The sequence below is a fragment of the Fusarium falciforme genome, chromosome 8, assembly GCF_026873545.1.
Source record: "Fusarium falciforme chromosome 8, complete sequence".
Classification (NCBI taxonomy): Eukaryota; Fungi; Ascomycota; class Sordariomycetes; order Hypocreales; family Nectriaceae; genus Fusarium; species Fusarium falciforme.
Genome location: NC_070551.1, coordinates 2,456,835 through 2,470,434, shown reverse-complemented (window position 1 = coordinate 2,470,434; position 13,600 = coordinate 2,456,835). Strand labels below are relative to the sequence as shown.

The following is a 13,600-nucleotide window of genomic DNA, read 5'->3' as shown; positions in this document are numbered from 1 at the left end:
TAGCTTAGCTTGGTATCCATTGCTGCTGCTACCCATATATGAATCTATCCGTTAATCCGTGTCCCAGGATCCAGTGTTGCCCAGTGTCCGTTGATCCCTATCCGTGTTGATCCCGCCGTCTATAATCCTTGTCTAAGTCATTCATTCGTATCTTGAAAACTGGTCATGGCATCATGGCAAAGCTCGTGGTCGTCCAGCTCTTGCGGCTTTCATTCTGATCCATGACCAGATCTCCCTCACGTCTCCTCCGGGCTTGAGCTTTTGCTCCCGGGCCATCTCAAGCCCGCCCTTTCTGAATCCTCCCGGAAGAAGCGTCCATACTGCGATGATGAAGGCCAGTATTCCGAGGACGATTGGTTGCAGAACCTGAACGCCTGTTTGTTGAGCGATGGCTCCGACCGCAAAGGGGCCGATGGCAGCGCCGCCTCCTCCGACAGCAGATGCGAACCCAAGCGCACTGATGTGGTAGTCGGTCGGAAGCAACTTTGTCGCTGCAACGATGGCAGCTGGGAACAGAGGTCCTAGGAAGAAACCAAGGAGCATCACGAAGATTACCGAAGCTACAAAGTCTGGTACCAGCCAGTACAGTAGCTCGAGGAGAATGGAGAGGGCCAGGTACATGGTGATGGCCAGCTTCTCACCGATGCGCTCCGTCACGAACCCGAGCACGACACGACCCAGCGTGAGGCCCAGCCAGAAAAGAGTCACCGTGAGGCCCGCGAGGAAGGGCTTGGCGTGCCGGACCCGCAACATGAAGGTGACGATCCAACCGCCGAGGCTGACCTCTGCTGCCACGTAACCCAGCAGGAAGATGGCGACTATCCAGGTGACGGGCTCCTTGACGGCCATGAGCGTAGTCACGCGGCTCTTGCCCTGCTGAGAGTGCATGCGTCGCTTATACTCGTCGCCCGTCGCGCCCCAGAATGCGGTTGTGCCGATGATGAACTCGACAAACGTTAGACCGATCATGATGTAGAAGAAGGTGTACCATTGCAGGTTGGCTTCCGTTATCATGGCAGACGCGATCAGGGGGCTGATGGTGGCCCCGACGCCGTAGGACCCGTGGAGGAAGCCGAGCAGTTCGTTGGCGTGGTGCATATTTCCGATCCAGGCATTATAGGCGCTGTCCTGCACGCCGTTTCCGAACCCAGTAAACATCATGACGCAGGGCAGCACGGGGAACGACGGGTGGAGGGCCATCGGGAGGTAGGCGAGGAGGCGGGTGATGGGTCCGATGAAGGCGGCGCCGCGCTGGCCAACGGTGTAGTGAATCCAATTGTTGACGAGGGCGGCGACGATGTAGCCCGCAAAGGGCACGACGAAGAGGGTCGACACAGTGGTGTAGTCGATGGAGTAGTAGGTCTCGATCTAAAGGGGTGGCTTATTGGTAAAAGTGTTGGTGGTGGTCAGGGGTTATATCAACTCACGTATGGCAGAAGAGCCTATAACACAGTCAGTTAAAGAAACGGCGATACAGGTTCATCCAGTGACTTACACCAAGACATCCATCATTCATGCCCATTATTAGAAAGGATATGTTGGTCACGTAATAGCGGTAGGCATTAATCCGTGTGCTGTTCCAGCGCTCTGGTTCCGCAACCGAGTCTGCGCTGTCATCGCCTGAAAGGCGCCCGGTTGGAGAGACGGGGGGTTTCTCTGGGTCATAGTCAAGGTGTTGGTTCGCCATCCGTCCCGCTGGGAACGTTTCGTATGCTGGACTCGACATGGTCATTTTGTCTAATGAAGAGCAGAGACGATGATGAGAAGCTTCAGCGGCAATTCCCCTTCACGAGCGAGCAAAAGATATATACTCGCTCGCACTCCAGTCCCGTGGGCAGCCAAGGGCCTAGCCGGGGAAGGGTCATGGGCCATCCATAGCTCTGTGAGGCCCGGTCAAGCTCGTCTCGCTAAACAGGAGTCACCCTCTCCGTACGTATTACAGATTTTTTTTTTCTCCTCGGCTCAACCTCCCCACATCACATATTGCAAGACGTCGTCAGGTAGAGATTGTGCCACGTCTTGGATAGCGGTGAATGTGAGGATCAACTGATGCAGTATATTAAAGCCTTACGGGACACGTCGAAGCGCCGGGGCTGGCGGACGCATGACCCGACGTGGGATATCGCAGTCCTGTGGCCCTGTGCTCCGGCATTAGTATCGGAGAGTAGGGCGGGTAAAAAGCAAACAAGGGGTGACGGAGACGCGAAAGCAACTGATCTAGCCGCCCGGGACAGGGGACGGGAAAAAAGCAATGAGAATACCGCGATCCTACCACTGGGACAGGGGACGATGAAGAGTTTTTGCGACGTGAGCGGTGAGATCGGTGAAAGGATATGAGCGAAGGGCTGGGCAGAGAATTGAGTCGAGCAGATAAATACCCATGGGGGAGAAGATCGAATTGTTTGAAGCGTAAAACCTCGTAGCAAACAAGCCTCCATATGTGAGGCAATCGTGAAATGAAACATGTTTGCCATATAACCCGAACCCGGTTCCTACAGTAGGTATGATTAGAGTAAAATGTTGATACCAACAGCGTCTCATCCGAACTGAGCGGTTCGGACGAGACACGTCCCAGGCCCACCGTGAATGCTCCTTGGATATGCCTGGGAGTATTACCTGTCCAACGGGACGGGAACAACGACGGAGCAGTAAGACCAGCAACATGCCAGTCCCCGTCTCAGCATCCGCATCCGCGTCCGTGGATCGATGGCCTCTCCATCGCGGGTCTGTCACTCCCCCCAATTAGCTCCCGACACGGGTGAGCCTCATTCTCTTGCCCCAGATTGTTTTGTCCGTGTAAGACAAGGTTGGGCATTCAGACGTCGGCAGAGGCTGCAAAATGCAACAAGACTACCGCAAAGCAGGTACCGCTAAACGAGAGACTAAGGCAGCAAGGATGCCGTGTCGGTGTCGGGAGGCGTCGCTCTCGTAACCGGGAAAAGCAATCAAAAAGTGACGAGATGTCGGAGAATTGCTTCTTCCGCAGCTTTCATCTTTCCTCTTTGAAGAGACAAGATGAGGCTGATGATATGGGGCTGTGCACCCCGTTAGCTTCGCCACACGCGGGGCAGAGCAGAAAAACGAAGCGTGATGTGCCTACGTCATCGGCTTCTCCGATACAGTACTGTATCTCTCCATCTTCTGAGCTCTTCCACCAGAGCGCCCAACGATGCGCCTCGTGCCCAACGAGAGCCTTTCTCTTGGATAGCTTGCCAAGCTACGAAAAGAACCATCACCACGTGCTCAGTCGTTCCGTGGCTATGCAAAACCTTGTCGTGACCGTTGTAGAAATCTATAACTCTAGACATTGTCTCTCGGCATTGTCTCAACTTTGTTAAAACGACCATCCATTAAACAGCCTCACTCGCAAGAATTACTTGAAAAAAATATTTTGTCTCCATCGTCAGATTCAACTTCCAAGCTCAACCCTGCAGGTGGCCCTTTCTTTCTTTGTCTGGGCTCCAGCTGACGTCGGCCCTCCATCTTAAGCGCTGACTGAACTTGACTCCTCCTCCTTTGTCCAGCCACCCACGACATCTCCCTTCATTTTCAAACACTACAAACGAAACATTCTGACCTATTTTTCCCCCATCTCATCTCATCCAACCATCGACTTTTACCCACAGCGACAAAGCAAAAAGAGACTGAAAATCTGAAATGTCAAATTATTACGAGTACGAAGAGTACTCTTCTCGTCGTCGCCGCGACTTTTCTCCCGACAACTACTCGGGTGGCGCTCCGGCACCCAACCCCAATAACCCCGGCGCTCAAGGTCAGGGACCTCCTCCTCCAGGAGCTCCCCCTTACGCCTCGACTTCGCGCCTCGATGAGCAATACGGCGCTGCTCCTCCCCGCGATCGCATGACCCTTGAGCCTCCCCCGTCTCAGGCCCGTACCCGCTCAGTCCCTCCTCCAAATACCGCAATGGTCCGGCGATCCCGTTCGCGCTCCCGCCCTGCCTCCGTGACATCCTCCCAAGAAGACTATGACGACGACCGCCGTCACGACAGCCGTTCTCGCGGGCGCGACCGCTCGCAGAGTCCCCTCTCCCGCGCTCGTGGCGCTGTCGAGGATAACTTCTCCAACTCGGCCACTGGCATCGGCGCTGGTCTCCTCGGCGCCGTTGTAGGTGGTCTCGTCGCCCGTGAGGCTTCTGATGCGGCGACCCGCCACAAGCACAAGACACGAGGGTATGATGACGAGAATGAGAATCGCACTCGCCTCGTCTCCACCATCCTCGGTGCCGTAGCCGGCGGTCTCGGCGCCAACGCCATCGCCAACCGTGTTGAGGACTCGAGGGACCGTGACCGTCGCCGCCAGCTCGACTGGGAGCGTGAGCGTAGCTACGTGCGCGAGGAGGAGATGCCGCGGTATGATCGCCGGAGATCTGGCGATAGGGATCGTGATTCCCGCAGCCGAGACCGGTATGATCGCGGTAGAGCGCTGCCTGCAAATGACGACGAAGAGTATGATTTTGTCTATGACGATCCCCGCTACGACGACCGACAGCCCCAGCGGCGCAGGAGTGATGACGCTCCGCGGTACCGGCAATAGTTGCTCTCTCTTGTATCCTCTCCTTTTGCCACGTTAACGGGCTCTTTCTTTTAACGACTGCTTACGACTCTACGGCTGATTGTTAACCATCCAATGTCTAAAACTATTTCAAGTGTCTTGGTTGGGCAACTAGAACAGTTCCCTATAAGGACACACAAAGAATACGTTTACTTGAAGAACATCTAACGAGGAATGATTTGATGCTACTTACATACCTGCATTTTTTATCTTTCAAATCTATACGTTATTAAGCGATCCGTCTTGGTGCCATCTGTGGTTCACATGGATCAGAATGCGACTTCTTTCTGGTTATACACTTGATATTAAAGAACTCCTACAACAATCATACAAATCCCCCAACTCTATATCTACTGTCACAGCATCCACCCATGTGCTGAATTTCCCAGTTTCCCCTAATCCTCGCCCAATTTGTATCCATGAGCAAACATTATGATCCCCCATTCCCAAACTTCCTGAGGCTGAGTTGATACCTTGTCTCCAATTGTAACCATTGGCAGAGCTCAGCCATTGACTCGTCTCTCCGCGTTCATTGTCCACTGGGAATCACCACGAACATGTGACGCCTTACCTCGTCCCCCCTGCAGCTCACGATGGTCATGACAGTCCATCTCCCGTTCGACAATCACCTTGAAGAACTGCGCGATCTCGGCCAGTGCCATCTGCTGCGCATCCGAGATGCCAAGCATCTTGAATAGTGATTGCGCATCCACAAGCTGCTTCGCAATCACTGAGTCGGGCTGGCAAAACGTCCGGATGCTCATGGCTCGCGCGTTGACCTTCATAGTATGCAAAAGCCCGCTGATCTCGACCGGGTCAGCCTGTCGGCGGCCATAGAAGCGAAAGTCGTCAACGTGCAAATTGATCAGCTCGAGCTGCGTCTCCAGGTCGTACCGAAACCCAACAATCTTGGGACGACCCTTGCTCTGCCAGGCATCAGCTACCTTTTTGAGCTTATCTGGAATCAAACGACCCTTGTCCAGCTGCACCGTGATGTAGTCGTTCAACGCAGTGCTCAAGTGAAACTCGAGCTCGCAGTAAAGAAGGCTTTGCTCCCTCGAGTCCAGGGAGACAGCCATCCGCGACGTTGGACGGGCTCGAACAACAGGCTGCGTGCGACGATTGTTGTGATGCAATTCTGTCTGCACACAAGTCAGCGGCAGAATCTTTCCGTGAAGTCTCAGACTCACCATGTCCTTTGCAATCTTCTTGATACTGTCAAGTATTCCCGCCTTCTTCTGCGGTGCCTTTTTGGCCGCGTCAACGCCCTTGTCGGTACGCTCAAGCCATCCATTGTCTCCAATCATTGTCTTTTCACCTTTCTTCACACTGGGAAAGTCGGGTCCCCTGAAGTACAACTGCAGTGGGGAGAAGAGGGGAGTGCTTGGAGCATTCTCGGCTCGGAGGTTGGCCACCTGTGGCATCGGTGGGTGCTGGACCTCGATAGGTCGAGACAGTCGCATGCCTTCCCCTGAGCTTTTGGATCGTCGGGGTCTGTTGACGAGGGGCTCTGGATGGCTTGCCGACTCTTTGATCATTGAGTGTTGATGCATTTGAGCCCAATCTTGGTATGCGTTGACGACGGCGTCGTTGACATTAGATCGTGACCGAGCATGATGACTGCCTCCAAGATCCAGAGGAGATGGATGAGCAGTATCTGGAATGTTCGGCGAGTAGAAAGAAGAGGAGTCATCTTCGGTAACATGAAATTGCTCATACCTCCCTTGGCCCAGAGGAGAAACGGGGTCGGGAATGTCCTCCATCTCGGCTGGATGGGGAGCGCTTGCATTCTGCCGCCCAACTCCAAGGTGCAGTGGAGGAGGAGGAACCTTATGCCTACGCTCAGCGATACTACCAGCGAATACATCCCAAGGGGAACCTTGGCGATGGCCTGGCATTAGGTCGGAAAAGGTTGTAGAATCTACCCCGGAGCCGTCATCCTCGCTCAGCGCCCAGCTTGGAGGGGCTTCGGAGCGGGAGGTTGATGACTTGTGCTTTCGCGGGGTTGACCTCGGTGTCATTGTAGACTTCTTCTTGGATCTATCAGACTTGGATGGGCTGCTGCTGGCTTTACTACTGAATCTGCAGGGTGTCAGTCTCTTCCAAGCTGTGGTATGGAGCGGTGGCATACGCGTCGGTGATCTTGTCCATTTGGCTCTCCGTCAGGTTCATGCGAATATGAAGTGGTTGCTGAACGAGGCGCTTGCGTGGGGATAAGGATCGGGCCCTTTCTCCAGGTGACAAAGACTGAAAGCCGCCCCGGAGAGGAGTTGCGCAAAAGGTCGATGGATCAGAACACCGGCCCCTGTCTTTGGTCGGGCTGTTGTGTTGCATCGAGTCCGGCGCGCAGCCTCCGGAGGGGGTCTGAAGAGACCTGTTTGATTCAAATCAAGTACTCAGAGTGAATCATACAAGCCACTTGAAGCAATCATGCAAAGAGCTTGGAGTCCGGAGCAGGTGGTGCGGTTGGAAAGCCTAGGGTGCAGATCACTGGTACCGGTGATGGGGCGAGATGAAGGTAAACAAATCACGCTTTGCGACAGTGATTCAGAATTTGTCCTCATGAGAAAAACAAACATTGATTTGGTCTAAAATCCCCTGTTGCTCCCGCCAGCTGGCAGCAACTGGCAAAAACAGCAAAAGGTGGGTAGCGAATTCTGCCACTGGCAAAATCTGGGCACATAAAATCGGCAGTGATCATGGCTTTCCTACTCTTCATCAGTGATCGGCTCTTTCTTTTATTTGGGAAGGTGGTTGCAGAGGTCTCACCGTAGGGATGGGTCGCTATATAAATCTCAACCTGACCATCATGGACGCTTAGCAGGATGCACGTTTCCATCGATAATCCAGGCCGCTATCAAACCATAGCTGGGGCGTAAAGGGCCCTTGAAACCGCCGTGAGCACACCAGTTCTCTCATCGCTGGGCCAATTGCCAGGTCCATTGCTTTATCTTCAGCAACTGGTAGCTCCCTGATGAAAGGGGGCAGCGGCCCACTGTCTGTGTACAGGCCGAACTTTCTCGCAAAATTGGCGTTCGGTATATCCCATTCACTGACTCTGTGATTTGATCGCTGCTCGAGCATATCGTAGAAAGAGGCTGCGGTATCACAGTCTGGGCGATTTGGGGGCCACTCCGGCTTCGATAGGCGAATGGGAAAGTTATTGGCAGCACGAAGCTTGTTCGTGATCTGCCCCATCTTACTCCGTCCCCTGAATAGTCTCGAACTGAGGGAAAACCGGGAGGTGGTCGCACATTTCTCGTCTGCCGGCTCATCAATGTCTCCTTTCCGTAAGAACTCTCCCAGATCAATCGACTTCTCTCCAACGAGTCGTCCTGGGCTATTGGTATTCGGATTCCACTGCATTTCGTGAAATTCTCTGGCAGTTATCTGACGAAACGGCCGTGTGCCCCCGTTACAGGACGAGATGTACATGGTATACTCGATCACCCAGCTCTTCCGTGTCCGTATGCCGCTTGAGAAGAGCGATGACCTTTCAAGGTTAGGCGAGTAGTCAGAGAGCCGCGTTTGGTACCGCTGGGGGTGTTCTTTCCTCCACCTGGTCAGCTTCGCAGTCGGGATGATGATGGAGGTGACAGTCGTGAGGTGCGGGACGTGAGGAAGCTCGAGATCTGCCTGCATCTCTTGTCAGGGCGAATTTTGGCCAGGGTGTTACACATGTCCGCACATGTCTGTTCATGTGGTCGTATCTCCAGCGTTGAAATGCGGCACCTGGATCATCTGAATGTTGACAATCAACCTCGATCATCTCATAAAGCACGCCTGCCGCGAGCCCAAGATGCTCATCGCCCATGTGATCTCTCAACACCAGAAATACCTGGACCATGTTAGATACTGCTGATCGGTCAGGCATCTGGCTTCCTCACGAGTCGGACACCGTCGCTATATCGGTAATTGCGAGGGATGTGGGCACAGTATCTAACAAGAACGTTGCGGCATTCTAGGAGCTGGTTAGCCGGAATACTCTAACGGCCTCCTCGTTCGAGATGCTAACTGTTTTCATCAAACACTTGGTTAGGATCGACCGGCTGGTTCCCAGGACTTGACGAAGACGGCTGTGAAGTATTGGCCATTCCCTGGCGACAGGGCCAGAAGTTTCCTTCGAGCAAAATGCCACTTTCTCGGAACAGAAACTGGAGGATAAAGGGGCAGGGTGAATTACAACCAAGAAGTAAGGACTGGGAGGGAGCCATACGAATTTTGGTGTGAGCAGGCGTTGTTTAGTTGGAGGTTTTCCTGCGTCGGGATCACCCAAGGAGCGGGATACACTTAGTGTGATGTGTGTACGTATGGTTGAGGAAGTAGCGTATCACGAGGTGGAAGGTGTGCCCTAACTACCTATCTCAAAGCGTTGAGGCTGTACTTGCGATCTGGGTGACGCCTGTCAAACACAACTCTGGGATGTCACCTCCGCCTACCGACTTGATGCGGATGCTTTGAGCCTTGAAATATAGACCACTTCCCAGAAAACAAATATTTGATATCTTCATGACGATAACATTGAGCGCACGAAGGATAGATCAGCAGGGGTGTGAATCTCAATCTCCAGTGGAACTCCAGGGTAGGCTAACAAGGATGAAGAATTGAAGATTGAAACACAACTCCACACGAAATCTATATAATTGAACTCTACCAGAGTTGCTATTTTGCTTACGATGTGCAATTCCTCTGGAGCCGTTCTATGGGTTGGAAAAAGAGACAGTCGGGCTTGATAGGCCATGTCTCGTTGATGCTTGAGCGATGAGATGAGATCTCTTACCCCATCTTCGAAGTTTTAGTTAATGTGGCACAGCAGATCGTGCAGATAATCCGCTTATCCGACCGCAGTAACCGTCCTTTTACGAGATCAGAGCCACGAAAGTGACAGGGCCAGGTTGTCAGCGTAAAGCACGGCGTATCATTGGAAGAGGTCTTCTTGTTGCATGCATGGGGTTCTTTGGCGTCCATCCAGCCCCTCATCTCCGCCACTTGTGCAGTAGCGCATGTTTCTCCAAGATTGATTCTGCTAGTTAGAATAGTGCATGCACTAACAAAAACCATCTGTGCCCCAATTATCTGCTCCCGAGACAACAGCCGTCCCTGTGGTTCAGTCCCGAAGTCAACTCCCGGATCCCAAAACGGCATCTGCGGCGGTCTCTCCCCCAGATACCCCACTGGAAACCGCGGAGGAGAGTGGAAGCCCATGACACCTGTCTGGCTGGCAACGGCTACGGCAAGTGCGCTGGGATTTTGCCCATAGTCATTGGTCTTGATGCTCAGGTGATGACAAGACAAGCAATGGCGGCGGTAGCGATTGCCTTCCCGAGGCCTAGGCCGAGACTTCTTCCATCTGGCCCAGCCGCGAGAGTGGTCCCTGGAGCCAGCAACCTCGTACCTAACACTCTCCACATCCCGAGCTCGATGCCGTGATCAATCTTGTTGTCTCTGCGACCCGGTAAACCCAGCCTGTTCGGTTGCCTGCTCGGGAGCAATTCTCGGTTCGCTTCGAGCTGCTTCGCACCGTTGCTGACTGCCAGCCCACTACTACTATCTTGAGGCCATCTGTTGCATTTGCATATATTACCCCATCCTGTCCCTCCGACTCTCCCAGATCCAACACACCTGGCTACTCACGTCTAGCTACTCAAGCCTGATATCTCTATACTTCTCTCACCATGGCACCAGAAGCAGACCGATCGCCCTACTATGATATTGGTAAATGAACTCCCCCCCACCGATCACAGTGCTCATATCTGACATCAATCCGTCCAGTCATTGTCGGAGCTGGGCCAGTTGGCCTCATGCTCTCAACATGTCTTGCCCGCTGGGGTTACAAGATAAAGCACATCGACAACAGAGCCGAGCCAACACCGACAGGTCGAGCTGACGGTATCCAACCACGTTCGCTGGATCTTCTTCGTAACATGGGCCTCAAGTCTGACATCATGGCTCACCAACCTGCCCGTGTGTACGAGGTTGCTTTCTGGGACCCTCCTTCGTCAGGACGCGGCATTGTCCGGACAGGGACATGGGCGAGTTGCCCCGACTTTATCGACGCTCGCTACCCCTTCACAACCTTGCTTCACCAAGGTCTGATTGAACGGGTCTTTATCGCAGACTTGGAGAAGAACGGGGTGCAGATTCAGCGTCCATGGACCATCAAGGGTTTCACATCGGATGAGCAGAAAAACCCCGAGTACCCTGTTACCGTCGAGCTGGAACATGTGGATGGAACAGCCCAGGAGACTCTGCATGCCAAGTATCTCTTTGGTGGCGAGGGTGCGAGGTCGTTCATCAGAAACCAGCTTGGCATTGCAGTTCAGCACAAGGACCCCATTGCGCATGTCTGGGGAGTCATGGACGGTGTTGTGATAACCGACTTTCCTGACATCAAGGTGAATTCACTCCCCTGGATGTCCTATACGTCTTGCATTACTGACCAACTACCAAGATGAAATGCACAATCCACAGCGAGCACGGTTCTATCATGGTGATCCCCCGGGAGAACAACATGGTTCGCCTCTACATTCAGATCGCCTCCTCGACAGACCCAGACTGGAACCCCAGGCGAACAGCTACCGAAGAACAAGTGCAAGAATCAGCCAAGAAGATCATGCAGCCATACTCCATTGAATGGGAACGCGTGGAATGGTACTCAGTCTATCCTATCGGCCAAGGCATCTCGGATCGATACACACTAGACCAGCGCGTTTTTCTTGGAGGCGATGCTTGCCATACCCATAGCGTGAGTTTGGTTCTCAGTCTATAATGATGATGCTAACATTAGAGTAGCCCAAGGCTGGCCAAGGCATGAACACTGCCTTCCTCGATGCCCAGAACCTCGCCTGGAAGATCCATGCTGTCGAATCTGGCTTCGCAGATAAGGAGATCTTGAAGACCTATGAGACGGAGCGCAAGCATGTCGCCGAGTCCTTGCTCGATTTCGATAACCGATATGCCAAGCTGTTCTCGCAACGACCTCCGGCGGCCGATGAAGTGCACGCAGCCTCAGCCAACCATGGCAGTAACCAAGAGGGCCAAGATAACGACTTTATCAAGACGTTCAAAGAGTCGTGCGAGTTTACGAGCGGTTACGGAGTGTACTACAAGCCCAATGCCCTGAACTGGTCGCCCGAGCACGCAGTGCAATCGCCATTGGTTCACCCGAAGGGCACCAAGCTACGGACGGGACGTCTCTTCATCAACTCGAACGTGACAAGAGTGGTTGATGCCAATGTTGTGCATCTGGAACAGGAAGTCCCGCTGAACGGCGCCTTTCGAATCTTTGTCTTTGCAGGTGTTCCCGAGAAGACGCGCCAGGCACTCCAGGACTTTGCCAACAACCTCGGAAGCCAGCGATCCTTCTACGCAACGTACCAGCGACCGGACCTGGACAAGGTCTCCTATCACGAGAAGCATCTCCCTCATAGCCGCTTTTTTACGCTGTGCACGATTTTTGCTTCCAAGCGGTCCGGCATCGAGATCTCGCGCGACGTGCCTGGAGTTCTTGCTCGATACCGAGACCACATTTACGCCGACGACCGATCGGACTCCCGGCTACCGAATGCGAAGGCTGAGGCACATGCCAAAATGGGTTTGGATGAGGAGCGCGGCGGAGTGGTAGTGGTCAGGCCGGATGGCTATGTGGGCATCGTGGTTAGCCTCGTCGAGGGCAGCGGGACCGTGGACGCACTGAACGAGTATTTCTCGTCTTTCTGCACGAAGAAGCTGGGACAGACGATGGCGCAACTGTAAGCTGAGTTGGTTTTGATAGTAGAGTAGGATAGGTGTGGTAGGTTTTGGATATTGGCTGGTGAATGTTTACACGCATCTATGGAGATAGAAGAAATAAGAACAGCATAACTATCAAATTCATACATTGGAAACTATTCGTTATTGAGAACGGAGCATTTAACCCGAAGGATGACGGTTGGACATGCGTGATACATCGTCATACCTAGCAAGGCTTGCATCTAACCTACAGGCGAATATGTACAATGGATGCATGGTGAAGTCTAATTGGAAGCCAAAAGAAGAGCCTCCTGTCGTTTCAGCCTTACGAAGTGTCGATCCCCAGTTTGATGGAATTGGGACACAGTACGTAGTTTCATCTCTGCTCCTAGTGCGCGGAATGGATGTTTAGACGAGATGGATATCTCTTTGAGTGCGCGAAGGCTCCCAACGCGTACCGGACAGGGGTTTAATCCAATCAAAATAGAGCTTACGAGAGGTACTTCTTTTCCCACCTAAATTCTATAGTGATATAAGTCAAAGCAGTACGATAAGTTATATAATGCAACATTACAAAGCTCACAGCCATACCTTAATTTAGGCACCTTCCTTTTCCCCTTATTCCCATCAATCTCTCCCAACGCCTTCTCTTTTACTTATAACCTCACAACACCACAGTGATAGCCCTAATAGGCGTGACAGGCAAAGCGCTTAGTGCGGCCTCGATAGCTAAGCTTATGGCCCGGGTGATTAAGGTCTTCGTTACCGGCCCTATATCTCTTCCTTCCATAAAAATCAAGACTAAAGGTCGCGATAAGGGCATCTATAAGGCAGCCTCGCCACGCCTCTTATGACTTATATCTCTTCCAACTTAGGCTGCCGTGAAGTTAAAGAAGATAGCTATTAATAAGGGCAATATTAAATAAGAAGGTCTAGGCTAGAGCCTACCAAGGGCCCCGACAAACGCGGTAATCATAGCCTAGTGATACCCTTAGTTAGTCTCCTCGGTCTATATAATTTATTTCGTTATTATAAGTAATAGCAATAAAAGGAATCTCAAATTACTTTATAGCTTCTTTACTAAAAAAACGCTATATCAGCTATGCCCGGGCTTCTATTATATTTAGCCTCTTCCTCTTCCGGTTAACGCATTTATCGCCTTTAAATATAAAAGTCAAGAAGAGCACAAAGGCATTATCCTTCCACGTGATTTAGTTAACCTACTAAGCTAAGGGATAAATTAGTAAAGGAAATACAGCTAAATCTATCTAAATTCCTTGCCTTATAATTAACTATT

The 13,600-nt window shown here is 52.4% G+C and overlaps 5 protein-coding genes across 5 annotated transcripts; 2 read left to right on the top strand and 3 right to left on the bottom strand.

Annotated features, from left to right (window-relative positions):
- Positions 1-171: 171 nt before the first annotated feature.
- On the bottom strand, positions 172-1,732 carry NCS54_01056700 (MFS domain-containing protein; the record flags this gene model as incomplete). Its single annotated transcript, XM_053155871.1, has 3 exons — positions 172-1,368; positions 1,428-1,442; positions 1,496-1,732. 3 exons carry the CDS (start codon positions 1,730-1,732, stop codon positions 172-174), a joined length of 1,449 nt encoding a protein of 482 aa, XP_053011846.1.
- Positions 1,733-3,657: 1,925 nt separating this feature from the next.
- NCS54_01056600 (Hypothetical protein) lies at positions 3,658-4,554 on the top strand (the record flags this gene model as incomplete). The annotated part of the gene is made up of 1 exon (XM_053155870.1): positions 3,658-4,554. The coding sequence occupies one exon, from the start codon at positions 3,658-3,660 to the stop codon at positions 4,552-4,554; it is 897 nt and encodes a 298-aa protein (XP_053011845.1).
- A 521-nt stretch (positions 4,555-5,075) lies between these two features.
- NCS54_01056500 (Hypothetical protein) lies at positions 5,076-6,906 on the bottom strand (the record flags this gene model as incomplete). The annotated part of the gene is made up of 3 exons (XM_053155869.1): positions 5,076-5,714; positions 5,763-6,654; positions 6,704-6,906. The coding sequence occupies 3 exons, from the start codon at positions 6,904-6,906 to the stop codon at positions 5,076-5,078; spliced, it is 1,734 nt and encodes a 577-aa protein (XP_053011844.1).
- Positions 6,907-7,389: 483 nt separating this feature from the next.
- On the bottom strand, positions 7,390-8,666 carry NCS54_01056400 (Hypothetical protein; the record flags this gene model as incomplete). The annotated part of the gene is made up of 4 exons (XM_053155868.1): positions 7,390-8,208; positions 8,261-8,410; positions 8,460-8,533; positions 8,588-8,666. The coding sequence occupies 4 exons, from the start codon at positions 8,664-8,666 to the stop codon at positions 7,390-7,392; spliced, it is 1,122 nt and encodes a 373-aa protein (XP_053011843.1).
- A 1,581-nt stretch (positions 8,667-10,247) lies between these two features.
- Positions 10,248-12,327, top strand: NCS54_01056300 (Hypothetical protein; the record flags this gene model as incomplete). The annotated part of the gene is made up of 4 exons (XM_053155867.1): positions 10,248-10,287; positions 10,345-10,967; positions 11,024-11,317; positions 11,365-12,327. The coding sequence occupies 4 exons, from the start codon at positions 10,248-10,250 to the stop codon at positions 12,325-12,327; spliced, it is 1,920 nt and encodes a 639-aa protein (XP_053011842.1).
- Positions 12,328-13,600: the final 1,273 nt, after the last annotated feature.